Source organism: Microcebus murinus, chromosome 19 (genome assembly GCF_040939455.1).
Source record: "Microcebus murinus isolate Inina chromosome 19, M.murinus_Inina_mat1.0, whole genome shotgun sequence".
Classification (NCBI taxonomy): domain Eukaryota; kingdom Metazoa; phylum Chordata; class Mammalia; order Primates; family Cheirogaleidae; genus Microcebus; species Microcebus murinus.
The window spans coordinates 38266946-38280400 of NC_134122.1; the positions used below are offsets into that span (position 1 = coordinate 38266946).

Genomic DNA, 13455 nt, shown 5'->3' on the forward strand with positions numbered 1-13455 from the left:
CATGTTTTCCCACACTCTTGCCTCTTGAGCTTCCAATCCAACCAGTGAGATAGATAGGTAGGACGATCTCCTTTAGCGGAGGAGTAAACATAGCCGGGAGAGCACGGTTATGGCTTATGCTGGGGCACGGACAGAGTCAGCATTTGAACCCAGAGTTCCTGGTTGCATGTGTCAGTCGTACTATTTCAGGTAAGATGTTGTCATCTCTAAAATGTGGGCAGAAGTGAAATGAGATGGTCTCTTTGAGCAGCCTTGCAACGCTGGCATCCTACGCATTACGGAGTCACTAAAAGGCACAGGCCCTGCGTGAGGTGCAGACGTTAACTGTTATCGGGGTACACAGAAGACTGGGGCCCACACACCAGTCCCAGCCCGGAAGAACAGAGTCCTAGAGCTGCGCCCCTACCACACTGAGCGAACCCCCAGTCCTTACCCGGAACCTGGGCGCGGCTGGGCTATGCTATTGGCGCGGGTGGGGACGTGCAACAGAGAAATGCCTGCGACGAGATCCTCGTTGGAATTCTCCCACAGTCTCTCCAAGAGGAGATTTCCGGACTCTACTACGTCTCTAGCATTCGCTGCCTTGCCTCGCTCCGGTTTCCTCACTTCCCGCGGAGTCACTTCGTCCCCTCAGTCCCCTAGTCGGATTTCCTTTTGGTACGCCCCCACCCCGCTCGGAGACGCCAGGCGGGCGCACGCGTGGCCACTGCGCATGCGGACCCCCGCCGTGGGGCTGTACTGGGGGGGAGCGCGAAGCACGGACCCCGCCCCTTCGCGGCTCCACGCGTGACGTCGCGGGGGGCGCCGGCCTCCGCCCGGCTCCGAGCGGTGAGAGCTGCGGGCGGACCCGACGCGCTAGACGGGGACGGGATGAGGGTGCTGCGATCCTTCAGGAAGGGGACTTGGCGGGGGAGGGGAGGCTCAGGTGCTCCACCAGCCGCTGGCCCTCAGGCTCTGCCCTACCCCCTCTTTCCCCCGCTTCCAGCAGTGCAGGGATGGGAGGCGGGACAGGGGCTGAGCACTTGTGACACCTTCATCTCTGTGGCTCCCCCTTCTTCCCCCACCTCCTGTTTATCTCTTCACCTTCCAGATACTCTTTCATCAGGCTGTCGCTTCTTGCGTGGGAGAGAGCACCCCACTTGGAAGCAGGAGGAGGATTTCAGACCTTGGCTCTACCACTGCTATGTTAAAGTCCGCGAGCCTCAGTTTCCCCCACGGTGCTTTTGCCTGGCCTCATCTGGTTTTGAGGATCATTATGACACAGAGAAGGAGAAAGGAAGTGGGACATTTGTTGAGTTCCTGCACCGCCGAATACCATGCAGACTGCTTTATCTGCCACATTTAATCCTCATTACTTGGTGTTCTTAGAACTCCCATTTCACAGATTCTTAAGCTCACAGAGAGGTTGCCTGACTTGGTTTTACATAGCCAGTGAGTAGCAGAGAGGGATTCAGACCTAGCCATTTAGCTCTGAAGCTGAGTTCTTCAGCAGACACTTCCGTTGTGTGGGCTCCGGCTGGAACTGTTCTTCAGCTAATTACCTAGCCCCAGAACAGCAGCTTCCTATTTCTCCAGCTAAGAATTCTACTTTTTGGGTTCCTTTTTCCATCATAGAGAGCTCTGCTCTGCTTCTGCTTTGATTAGTTCAGAAATGAAATGCAACAAACATTTATTGAATGATGCAGGGAGATAAACTGTTGGAGTCAATAGGCTTAGATTCTTGTCCTGGTTCTGCCACTAACTGTGCGGCCTTGGGCAAGTCCCTTATCTTCCCAGAGCTTTAGCTTCCCTTTCCATAAAATCGGTGAGTGCCTTCTCACCAGCAGGCTCTTGTCCAGTTCTCCATCCCTGTCCTCCAACAGGCTCTCTGTGGAGGCCCAGACACCTCTCTTCCTCATGGGTGACTGCCAGGCGGGGCACAACCTGCATCTGTGTCTGGCCCACCACCCACCTCTGGTCTGTGCCACCTTGATCCTGCTGCTGCTTGGCCTCTCCGGCCTGGGCCTTGGCAGCTTCCTCCGCACCCACAGGACTGGCCTGCGCAGCCCTGACATCCCTCAGGTAAGTGCCCTCCTGTTCATCCTTCCCGTGTAGACCTGCTCTTGCTGCTAATCTCATCTGACCTCTCCCACCCTCCTTTTGCATGCAGGACTGGGTCTCCTTCTTGAGATCTTTTGGCCAGCTGACCCTGTGCCCTGTGAATGGGACAGTCACAGGGAAGTGGCAAGGGTCTCACGTCGTGGGCTTACTGACCACCTTGAACTTCGCAGAAGGTCCAGACAGGAACAAGACACAGACATTCCAAACCAAGATCCTGGGTAGTCAGATGGGATTGAAAGGTGAGATCAGGGGGAACTGTGGGGTCTGGCATCAGAACACTCAAGGCTAGGCCCTGCCTCTGACCTCACCAACCTGGTAACCTTGGATACATCTCTGAGTCAGTTCTGCTATAACAAGGACTAGGTATTTATAGTGAACATGCTGCCACAGTGAAGGTTCTCTATTAATGTTTTCCTTTTTCCCTTCTAGTCTTGAGGTTGAATCTGTCCTTGGAGGTGTGATGAGATGGGCTAGGTTTGACCCAGTGTTCTTTCTCATGCCTATGGCTGTCTGCTCTTAGAGGTACCTTCTTTTTCCTCAGGGATTTCAGAGAAACATGTTCTGTTCAATCAAACCAGTGTCTTAACTGCCTGCTACATGCGTAGTATAGCTCTCTGTGCACTATGGAGGATACAGAAAAAAATAAGACACCATCAATTTCCAAAGAGCTTATAGTCTTCTAGGAAAATGACAAGTGTGTGTGTGTGAGAGAGAGAGTCAGTGGGTACCATTAATCCCTGTGTGACATTTGGCCTCAGATTCCTTATCTGAAAACTGGGGAGATGAGAAGGGAGGAGAGAAAGTAGAATTTTCTGACTTCTGAGGTCCTTTCCAATACTGTCTTTCTAAGATTCTGTGTATGTGTTGAGAGGTGTATCTATTTATGTCCAGGTGTATATGTATATAAACAAAGAACAGAATAAAGAATGTGTCTGATATATATAGACTTGGGACAATTTTTCCTATTCTTTTTACTTAAAAAAATATAACAGTTTTATTGAGATATGATTAACATACTGTATAATTTGCCCATTTAAAGTATACAAATAGGCTGGGCATGTGGCTTATGCCTATAATCCCAGCAGTTTGGGAGGCTGAGGGGAGAGGATCGCTTGAGCCTGGGACTGTGAGAGCAGCCTGAGTAACAAAGTGAGAACCCTATTTCTACAAAAAATTTTAAAATTAGTCAGATGTGGTGGCTCACATCTATAGTTCTAGCTACTTGGGAGGCTGAGGCAGGAAGATTGCTTGAGCACAGGAATTCAAAGCTGCAGTGAGCTATGATCCTACCACCACATTCCAGCCTGGGAGACAGAGCCTGTCTCTAAAAATGACTGAATGAATGGCTTTTAGTACGTTCACAAAAGTGTACAGCCGTAACCACAATAAGTTTTAGAACATTTTCATCACCCCCAAAAGAAACCTTGTTCCCATTAGCAGCCACTCCCCTTCCCCTACAAATCTCCTAGTCCTAGGCAACCACTAATCTACTTTCTTTTTTTTTTTTTTTTTTGAGACAGAGTCTTGCTTTGTTGTCCAGGCTAGAGTGAGTGCTGTGGCGTCAGCCTGGCTCACAGCAACCTCAAATTCCTGGGTTCAAGCGATCCTTCTGCCTCAGCCTCAACCTTCCAAGTAGCTGGGACTACAGGCATGCGCCACCATGCCCGGCTAATTTTTTCTATATATATTAGTTGGCCAATTAATTTCTTTCTATTTATAGTAGAGACGGGGTCTCACTCTTGCTCAGGCTGGTTTCAAACTCCTGACCTTGAGCAATCGGCCCGCCTTGGCCTCCCAGAGTGCTAGGATTACAGGCATGAGCCACCACGCCCAGCCCTACTTTCTGTCTCTGTAGGTTTGCTTAGTCTGGATATTTCATATAATATGTGGTCTTTTGTGATTGGCTTGTTTCATTTGGCATAATGTTTTTTTTTTGTTTTTTTTTGTTTTTTTTGAGACAGAGTCTTGCTTTGTTGCCCAGGCTAGAGTGAGTGCCGTGGCGTCAGCCTGGCTCACAGCAACCTCAAACTCCTGGGCTCAGGTGATCCTCCTGCCTCAGCCTCCCGAGTAGCTGGGACTACAGGCATATGCCACCATGCCCGGCTAATTTTTTCTATATATATTAGTTGGCCAATTAGTTTCTTTCTATTGATAGTAGAGATGGGGTCTCGCTTTTGCTCAGGCTGGTTTCGAACTCCTGACCTCGAGCAATTCCAGAGTGCTAGGATTACAGGCGTGAGCCACCGCACCCGGCTGGCATAATGTTTTTAAGGTTCATCCATGTTGTAGCATGTATCAGTATTTTAGTTTTTTTAATGCTGAATAACATTCATTATATGAATATTCCCATTTTATTTTTTTTATTTTTATTTTTTGAGACAGAGTCTCACTCTGTTGCCCAGGCTAGAGTGCCATGGCATCAGCCTAGCTCACAGCAACCTCCAACTCCTGGGCTGAAGCAATCTTCCTGTCTCAGCCTCCCGAGTAGCTGGGACTATAGGCACATGCCACCATGCCTGGCTAATTTTTTCTATTTTTAGTAGTAATGGGGATCTCACTCTTGCTCAGGCTGGTCTCGAACTCCTGAGGTCAAGCAATCCTCTCTCGACCTCCCAGAGTGCTAGGATTACAGGTGTGAGCCACCACATCTGGCCCCAAACTGTTTTCCAAAGCAGCTATATAATTTTATATTCCCACCAGAATGAGATTTCCATTTTGTATATATCCTCACCAACACTTGTTATTATCTATCTTTTTTATTATAGCCATCCTAATTATTGTGAAGTTGTGTCTCACTGTAGTTGTGATTTGCATTTTCCTGATGGCTAGTGAGATTGATAATGATTTTTTTTTTTTTTGAGACAGAGTCTCGCTTTCTTGCCTAGGCTAGAGTGAGTGCCGTGGTGTCAGCCTAGCTCACAGCAACCTCAAACTCCTGGGCTCAAGCGATCCTGCTGCCTCAGCCTCCCGCGTAGCTGGGACTACAAGCATGAGCCACCATGCCCGGCTGATTTTTATATTATATATATTAGTTGGCCAATTAATTTCTTTCTATTTTTATGGTAGAGACGGGGTCTCGCTCAGGCTGGTTTTGAACTCCTGACCTTGAGCAATCCGCCCGCCTCGGCCTCCCAGAGTGCTAGGATTACAGGCGTGAGCCACCGTGCCCGGCCGATAATGATTTTTTATGTGCCATTTGTATATCTTCTTTGGAAAAATACATATTCAGAGTCTTTGCCCATTTTAAAAATTGGGTAATTTGTCATTTAATTATTGAATTATAAGAATTATGTTTTCTAGGTACAGGTCCCTTATCTGATATATGATTTATATCTATATGATCTTTTCTCTCATTTTGTGAGTTGTGTTTTCACTTTGTTGATGGTATTCTTTGAAGCATAAATTTTTTTAATTTTGATGAAGTCCAATTTATCTGTTTTTTTCTTTTGTTTCTTGTGCTTTTAGTGTCATATCTAAGACGACTTTGCCTAACCCAAGGTCACAAAGATTTACTTCTATGTTTTCTTCTAATAATTTTATAGTTTTACCTTTTACATTTAGGTCTATAATCCATTTTTAGTTACTCTTTGTGTATGGTATGAGGATGGGGTCCAACTTTATTCTTTTGCATGTGGCTAGCCAGTTATCTCAGCACCTTTTATCTAAAACATTATTCTTGGCCAGGTGCAGTGGCTCACACCTGTAATCCTAGCACTTTGGGAGGCTGAGGCAGGCAGATCGCTCAAGGTCAGCAGTTCGAAAGGAGCCTGAACCAAGAGTGAAACCCCGTCTCTACTAAAACATACAAAGAAATTAATTGGCCAACTAAAAAATATATAGAAAAAATTAGCCAGGCATGGTGGCACATCCCTATAGTCCCAGCTACTCGGGAGGCTGAGGCAGGAGGATCACTTGAGCCCAGGAGTTTGAGGTTGAGCTAGGCTGATGCCACGGCACTCTAGCCCGGCAACAGAGCGAGACTCTGTCTCAAAAATAAATAAATAAATAAAACATTATTCTTTCCACGTTGAATGATCTTGGCAATATTATTGAAAATCAGTTGACTGCAGATGCATGGGTTTGTTTCTGGACTCTCAATTCTATTCCATTTATCTAAATGTCTGTTCTTATGCTAGTAGCACATTGTTTTGATTACTATAGCTTTGTAGTAAGTTTTCAAACCAGGAAGTGTAAGTCCTCCAACTTTGTTATTTTTCAGGATATTTTTGGCTATTCCAGTTCTCTTGAGTTTCCATATGAATTTTAGGATCAACTTGTTAATTTCTTCTGCAAAGAAAGCTTTTTCCTTTTTATAATGATAGAAAATTTCCTTTTTAAATGAAATAAAGTAGTAACATCAAATATTATTTTAGGGGGAAAATCACCTATGACTACATCATCCATGTAACAGTTATTGAGCACCTACTATGTACGAGGCATGGGGAATCCAGAGATTTGTAAAACAGGCCCTCCTCTCAAGATGCTCATAGTCTAGCAAGGATACGGATGTTAATAAAAGTAAATACCTTTCGACATGTGAAAAATACAACACCAGATACAGAGGAAGTACCCCAAAGTCTGTAAAGTAGGGCTGGTAAAGGCAGGCTTTTCCAAGAATACTGTGCCTAAGCTAAGGTTTGAGGATGCTTAGAAGTGTACAGTTCCGGCCAGAGGGAATAGCACACACAAAGGCATGTAGATGGGAACCACAACAGCATGTTTAAGAACTTCCATGCGTTCAGTTTGGCTGGTGCAGGGGAAGAAGTGTTGAATGAGTATCTGGAGATGGATCTGAAGAAGGAGGAAGAAAATTATGGAGGGTCTCATGTGCCAACCAAGGTAGCTGGACTTGATCTAGTACAGTGGGCAAACTCAAAGATTTTAATCATATACAGATAAGGAAAGTGAAAAGAAAAAAAAAATATTTTAATCAAGAAAGCAGTAGGATTTTATTGCTCTTTTTTGAAAAATCACATGTTGTGGCTGACTGCTTGGAAGGAATGTGCCTGGACACAGGAAAACCAGTTAGGAGGTGGTTGGAATAAAGAAGTGATGAGAAAAGCTGAGCTAAGACAGTGGTATGACCTGCGAGAGACGTCAGAAGGGTGGCACTGACAAAATTTGGTGACTGATTCCATCTGGGAAATGTGGAAGAAAAGGGAGAAATTCTTTTACAAAATTTTACATGTACATTTTTCTGTTGTAATTATGATGTATATACTAATTTGTATTTCTCTTTTTTCACTTACACATAAATGGTTTTCCATATTAACATGGTCTTCAATTTTATTTTAATGGCTATAAATTGATCCATTAAGTGGTTAGGCCATTATTAATGCTTTCCTTATTAAACATTTCTATTGTTTTTATTTGTTTTTGTTTTTTATAAGACAGGTTTTTGGTCTGTTGCCTGGGCTAGAGTGCAATGGTGTAATCATAGCTCACTGCAACTGCAACCTCAAACTCCTGGGCTCAAGTGATCCTCCTGCCTCAGCCTCCTGAGTAGCTGAGACTACAGGCACATGCCACCATGCCCGGCTAATTTTTTTTTATTTTTTGTAGAAATGGGGTCTCACTTTGGTGCTCAGGCTGGTCTCAAACTTCTGGCCTCAAGCGATCCTCCCACCTCAGCTTCCCAAAGTGCTGGGATTACAGGCGTGAGCCACTGTGCCCAGCTATTTGGGGGTGTTTTTGATGAAATCGCAGTAAACATCTTGGTATACTTTGCATTTTTCTTTTGAATCTTTTCCTTAGGATTAATTTCTACAGTTGATATTACTGATTCAAAGGGCATGGACTTTTTTTAAAAAAATGAATACATATTCATTTTGTTGTGCATTCAGACCATGTAGATGTATACGAAGCAAATATGAAAGAGGTCCACAGTTTGGTGGGCATCTTCTCAGTCCCTTTCACTGCCCATTTCAAATTATGATAGATACAGCCACATTGCTGTCTACAAGTAAGAATGCCCACTTCCTCACATCTTCAACAATTTTGTTATTATCAATCTTCTTAATTTTTACCAACTTCATAGGCACAGGAATTATCCAATTGTCTTAATTTACTTTTTCTGATTTCTACTAACGTTAACTCTCTTAGGGGTTTATGGGACATTTTCAAGTTATCTATGGATTACCTCTGTTCATTTCCCTTGTTCATTTTTTTTTTTTTTTTTTTTTTTTGAGACAGAGTCTCGCTTTGTTGCCCAGGCTAGAGTGAGTGCCGTGGCATCAGCCTAGCTCACAGCAACCTCAATCTCCTGGGCTCAAGCGATCCTCCTGCCTCAGCCTCCCGAGTAGCTGGGACTACAGGCATGCGCCACCATGCCCGGCTAATTTTTTTTAATATATATATCAGTTGGCCAATTAGTTTCTTTCTATTTATAGCAGAGACGGGGTCTTGCTCTTGCTCAGGCTGGTTTTGAACTCCTGACCTTGAGCAATCCGCCCGCCTCAGCCTCCCAGAGAGCTAGGATTACAGGCGTGAGCCACCGCGCCCGGCCTCTTGTTCATTTTTTATTTGTCTTTCTCTTCTTGATTTCTAGAAGGTCTTTAGATAGTAAACTGTTTTGTCAATTAAATATAGGTATTTTCAGCCAATCTGTTACTTGGTTTTTTTTTTGAGACAGTCTCACTTTTGTTGCCCTGGCTAGAGTGAGTGCCGTGGCGTCAGCCTAGCTCCAGCAACCTCAAACTCCTGGGCTCAAGCGATCCTCCTGCCTCAGCCTCCCAAGTAGCTGGGACTACAGGCATGCACCACCATGCCCGGCTAATTTTTTGTATATATATTTTTAGTTGGTCAATTAATTTCTTTCTATTTTTAGTAGAGACGGGGTCTCGCTCAGGATGGTTTCGAACTCCCAACCTCGAGCAATCTGCCCGCCTCGGCCTCCCAGAGTGCTAGGATTACAGGCGTGAGCCACCGTGCCCGGCCTGGTTTTTTAATTTATCTTTCATTGCATAGAAGTCTTTAATCTTTTTCAGGTTAGGTTATCGCTCTTGTCCTTTATTCAGCTTTTTAGGTTTTTGTGTCTTTCACAGGAAGGCCTTCTTCACTTTAAAATTAGAAAATATTCTTCTATATTTTCTTTTCATACTTGCTTAAGTTTTTTTTAATTTATGTAGTTCTACATCTGGACTATATTTTATAGTATCAGATAACAATCTACATATTTTTTTCCACATGGAAATTGTCCCAAGGCAATTTACTGAATAGGCCATCCTTTCTCCACTAATTTAAAATAGGGTGAACCTTTTACTGAGTCTCAATACCTAGTGAAAACCACTTTCTTACAAAGAACAAACTAGTTTATACAAACTGAAGACAGCAATGTTTTTCTGCTCATTTCACTGCAACCTTGGGAGTATTGGTATGATTGTTGTATTGATTGTGAGCTAATTTAATTTGTGTTATTGATACACAGTTATGTTAATTTCTCAGTGATATAAATGATGGTATATGGAGTACTTTATTGAATAGAATCAATGCCAGAACACCTGGTATTATAGGAAGCCTTACAAATGAATAGAAGTCTGAAGATGGATGCTCCTGCCCCACCCCTCATTTTCTTCTGTCTCTTCTCCTATACCTTTTACAGGATCTTCTGCAGGACAGCAGGTCCTCATCACAGCCAGGGTGACCACAGAAAAGACCCCAGGAATCTGCCTGTATTTTAGTGCTGTTCCAGGAATTCTGCCCTCCAGCCAGCCACCCATATCCTGCTCAGAGGAGGGAGCAGGAAATGTTACCCTAAGCCCTAGGATGGGTGAGGAGTGTGTCAGGGTCTGGAGCCACGAAGGCCTCGTGCTCACCAAGCTGCTCACCTCGGTAAGAGCCTCCAGTCGGTCATTAGGGTTTCATAGACTGCCATGCTGACTGCTGTGTCTTGAAGGTTCCTAGAGGCAATTTTACCTAGTAAAAAAAAACAACAGGCTTTATAACCCCATCTTGGAGGCTGTATGACCTAGAGCAAGCGTACTTACCTCTCTTAGCCTCAGTTTCCTCATCTGTAAAATAGAAATCCTGATACTATCTCTTAATTCCAACAAATAAGTATTAAATGAGAATGACCGTAAATGCCCTGTACATAATAGAGATTTGATAAATGACAGCTGTTACTGTTTGCTATTGTCTTTAAATACAATAAAACATGATCTCTACCTCAAAGGAATTCAGAAGCTGTAATAAGAGGCAGAATGGGCTAATTGCTATCATAGAGATGTGAGCAGTGTGTTATACAGAGTAAGGAGCAATTAACCCTAACTTGAATATTTATGGAGAGTGCTTCATAGAGAAGGTGGCATTTAAGAAAGAGAATTGTGCACAGGAGTTTACAACATACAAAGTGCTTTCAGGTTCATTAACTCATTTGATCTTAAAATAGCCTTTTGAGGTAGATGTTATTATCCCATTTTACAGATGAGGAAACAGGTTTAGAGAGAGGGAGTGAACTGCCTAAGGCCAAACCAGCTGGTTATGTGGCAGAGGGAGGATTGCAATCACACCTTTTGCCCTGTCAAGATGATCCTTGAACACAACTGTATCAACTCCCTTTAGAGGCAAAAAAAGAAATTAAAAATAAGATTAAAATATTTTTAAAATAAATTTTAAAAAATGATCATTGAAAAATGAGAAAGGTTTGGGTAGGGTAAGGAGTGCAGTGCAGGAGGTTCAGGAGAGGGGAATGCCTTCCAGGAGAAGGGCCCAGCATGAGCACAGGCCATGGGAGCACTCGATGGTGAGAGACTTATGAATGATGTAAAAGAGTCAGGAGAGACTGCAGAGGCCTGACCATGAAGCAATGTGAATGCCAGGTTAGGATGCCGTGACTTGACACTGAAGGCCATGAGGGCCACTATGGGATCCCAAGGAGGATAGAGAAGCACTCCACTGCTGGTGGGTAGAGGAGATTGGCTGAGTTTTTCTATCTTGTGGAGTCTTTATGGGGGTTTAGGTTGATGGTTGGGCAAGTTTGCAAACCATCAAGACAAATGTTAGCTTGTATAAAAATGGCATTTTTCCTTTAGTTGTGCCCTAGACATGGAGAACCCTCTCCCTCCCTCCTATAGAGACCTCTCTATATCCCTTGGCTGGGGTAAGAAGTTTTCCCAAGGGAAGATTCCCCACTCACCCTCTCTCCATCATTCCCTCTTCCCTCCCTGTGTCTACCTCTAGGAGGAACTGGCTCTATGTGGGTCCAGGCTGCTGGTCTTGGGCTCCTTCCTGCTTCTCTTCTGTGGCCTTCTCTGCTGTGTCACTGCTTTGTGCTTCCACCCACGTCGGGAGTCCCACTGGTCTAGAACCCGGCTCTGAAGGCACTGGCCTACTTCCTGCCTTGTTCTCAGGTGAGGTTCTTTGCTCCAGTCCTGTGGGAGCAGGGGATGGGGTGGGGGTGGCAGTTGTAACTGGAGTAGAGCAGATCCTTGGAATCTACCCTCAAATATTGCTGCTTCTGAGTCCCTAAGAATCCTCTTCAACTATGGCTATCCTGTAGGGACTGGGAACAATTTACACCATCAGCACTCAATATTTTTATTAGTTTTACTTTTTTGTTACGATATATATGACATATAAATATGTAGAAAAGTCCAAAAATCATAAAAGTACAGCTTGGAAATTATTGTAAAGTGGATATTTGTAAATACCACTCAGGGAAAAAGTAGAATATTACCAGCAAACCAGAAGCCCCCATGGTCCCTTCTTTTTTCCTAGAAGTAGCTACTGGCCTGCTTTATAGTTTGTCACCAAGTATGCATTCCTAAATAATATAGCTTGGTTTTTCTTATTTTTGAACTTTATATAGAGTCATACATATTCTATATATAGAATATGTATAAATATATAGAATATGAATAAATAGAATTCTATATATAGAATATGAATAAATAGAATATGTAAATATTCTATTTATATAGAATCATACATATTCTTTTGTAACTGACTTCTTTGGAGTAACATTCTGATTTTATTAATAAGTTTCATTCATAGCTATAGTTCACATCCTAGCTTTTTGGCAATAATGGTGACTTAAGAGAGTTCAAGTTTAGGCTGAGCGTGGTGGCTCACACCTGTAATCCTAGCACTCTGGGAGGCCGAGGCAAGTGGATCGCTCAAGGTCAGGAGTTTGAAACCAGCCTGAGCAAGAGTGAGACCCCCATCTCTGCTAAAAATAGAAAGAAATTAATTGGCCAACTAATATATATATATAGAAAAAAATAGCTGGGCATGATGGTGCAGGTCTGTAGTCCCAGCTACTTGGAAGGCTAAGGCAGTAGGATTGCTTGAGCCCAGGAGTTTGAGGTTGCTGTGAGCCAGGCTGACGCTACGGCACACACTCTAGCCTGGGCAACAAAGCCAGACTCTGTCTCAAAAAAAAAAAAAAAAAAGAGAGAGAGTTCAAGTTTGAGGATCCGTCCTGGCTATAAATCATCTTTGTCTTGCTTTTGTCCTGAAATTCTGATACCCATTTTTATGATGCAAATTTCATAAAATTCAACTTGAATAGCTCAAAAGAATCTAACTTGATGATGCCCATTTACTGGGCATATAGTATGTGTCCAAGAACTTTACATGCACCTTCTGTCTTCCATTTAGTCATCATTGCATTTAGGAAAAGTTGATTCAGCTAACAAGATCTTTGGAGAGAATCAGCTTCACAAAGGTAGCAGTGAGTGCGGGGCATATTTGCTAACTAGTTCATATGTCAGCTAATTAAGGGAAAAAATATTTCTGCAAAAAATCTTCACCCTGTCAGGTGGATCTCTCATAATTTGAGAGCCGTATAATATGCATCCAGCTTTGGCTGGCTGCTATGCCCTTGGATGTTACTATGGGAGAAGTGGAAATGGTCTAGGCTAAGGGAACTGCTCCAGCCAGAGAAACTGGAAGCTCAAGATCAACTTTGCTTATTTTGCTTTGGGCTAAACCTGACCACCCCAACCACCTACTTTGGACAGGAAATGATGGTGCCCTCTCAGCCTTGGACTGGGAAAGGAAGGCCTTTTGGCCCCTGGCAGATCCTGTGGTCCTGAGGCTACCCCAGTTGGGATTAAGTACCTGTACCCATCTCTAGTTGTCATTCTCTCTGCTCCTTCCTGTTTCTGCACCCATCCCAGAGCTCTGCCTAAGAGCTCTCTGATCTGTCCTGTTTTTATTTTCTTTCTCCTCAGGTTTGAATCAACTTCTTGGGCTTTGTTTCTATGTTGGAAGAAATGTTACAGAAAGTGAAGAGCTGGAATGTGAGGGAAATAAAAGGCTTTTTTTGCCCTGTGTTGCCTAAGGTGTTCATTGGGGATTGGATTGAGGTGGGAATTTTAGGGTAGACAAGCTTAGGAGGTTGTGGGGGGAGTTTTC

At 43.8% G+C, this 13455-nt stretch overlaps 1 protein-coding gene across 5 annotated transcripts; it reads left to right on the forward strand.

Moving 5' to 3' along the window:
• Nucleotides 1-661: 661 nt before the first annotated feature.
• TMEM219 (transmembrane protein 219) lies at nt 662-13372 on the forward strand. 5 transcript variants are annotated; one of them, XM_012764285.2, is made up of 7 exons: nt 662-828; nt 1091-1431; nt 1863-2061; nt 2150-2339; nt 9701-9930; nt 11278-11447; nt 13272-13372. In XM_012764285.2, the coding sequence occupies exons 3-6, from the start codon at nt 1897-1899 to the stop codon at nt 11413-11415; spliced, it is 723 nt and encodes a 240-aa protein (XP_012619739.1). In that variant the 5' UTR covers nt 662-828; nt 1091-1431; nt 1863-1896; the 3' UTR covers nt 11416-11447; nt 13272-13372. The 5 variants fall into 5 exon arrangements, with proteins under 5 accessions (XP_012619739.1, XP_012619740.1, XP_012619737.1 ...); XM_012764283.2 differs by having other exon boundaries at nt 667-828; nt 1091-1191; XM_012764286.2 differs by lacking the exon at nt 1091-1431.
• The last annotated feature ends 83 nt before the right edge of the window (nt 13373-13455 follow it).

Bases quoted from the DNA above. Each gene is read 5' to 3' on its own strand.
- TMEM219 (XM_012764283.2), top strand. The intron at 2,062-2,149 runs GTAAGTGCCCTC...TTTTGCATGCAG, and splicing joins GCAGCCCTGACATCCCTCAG to GACTGGGTCTCCTTCTTGAG. The intron at 2,340-9,700 runs GTGAGATCAGGG...TACCTTTTACAG, and splicing joins TAGTCAGATGGGATTGAAAG to GATCTTCTGCAGGACAGCAG.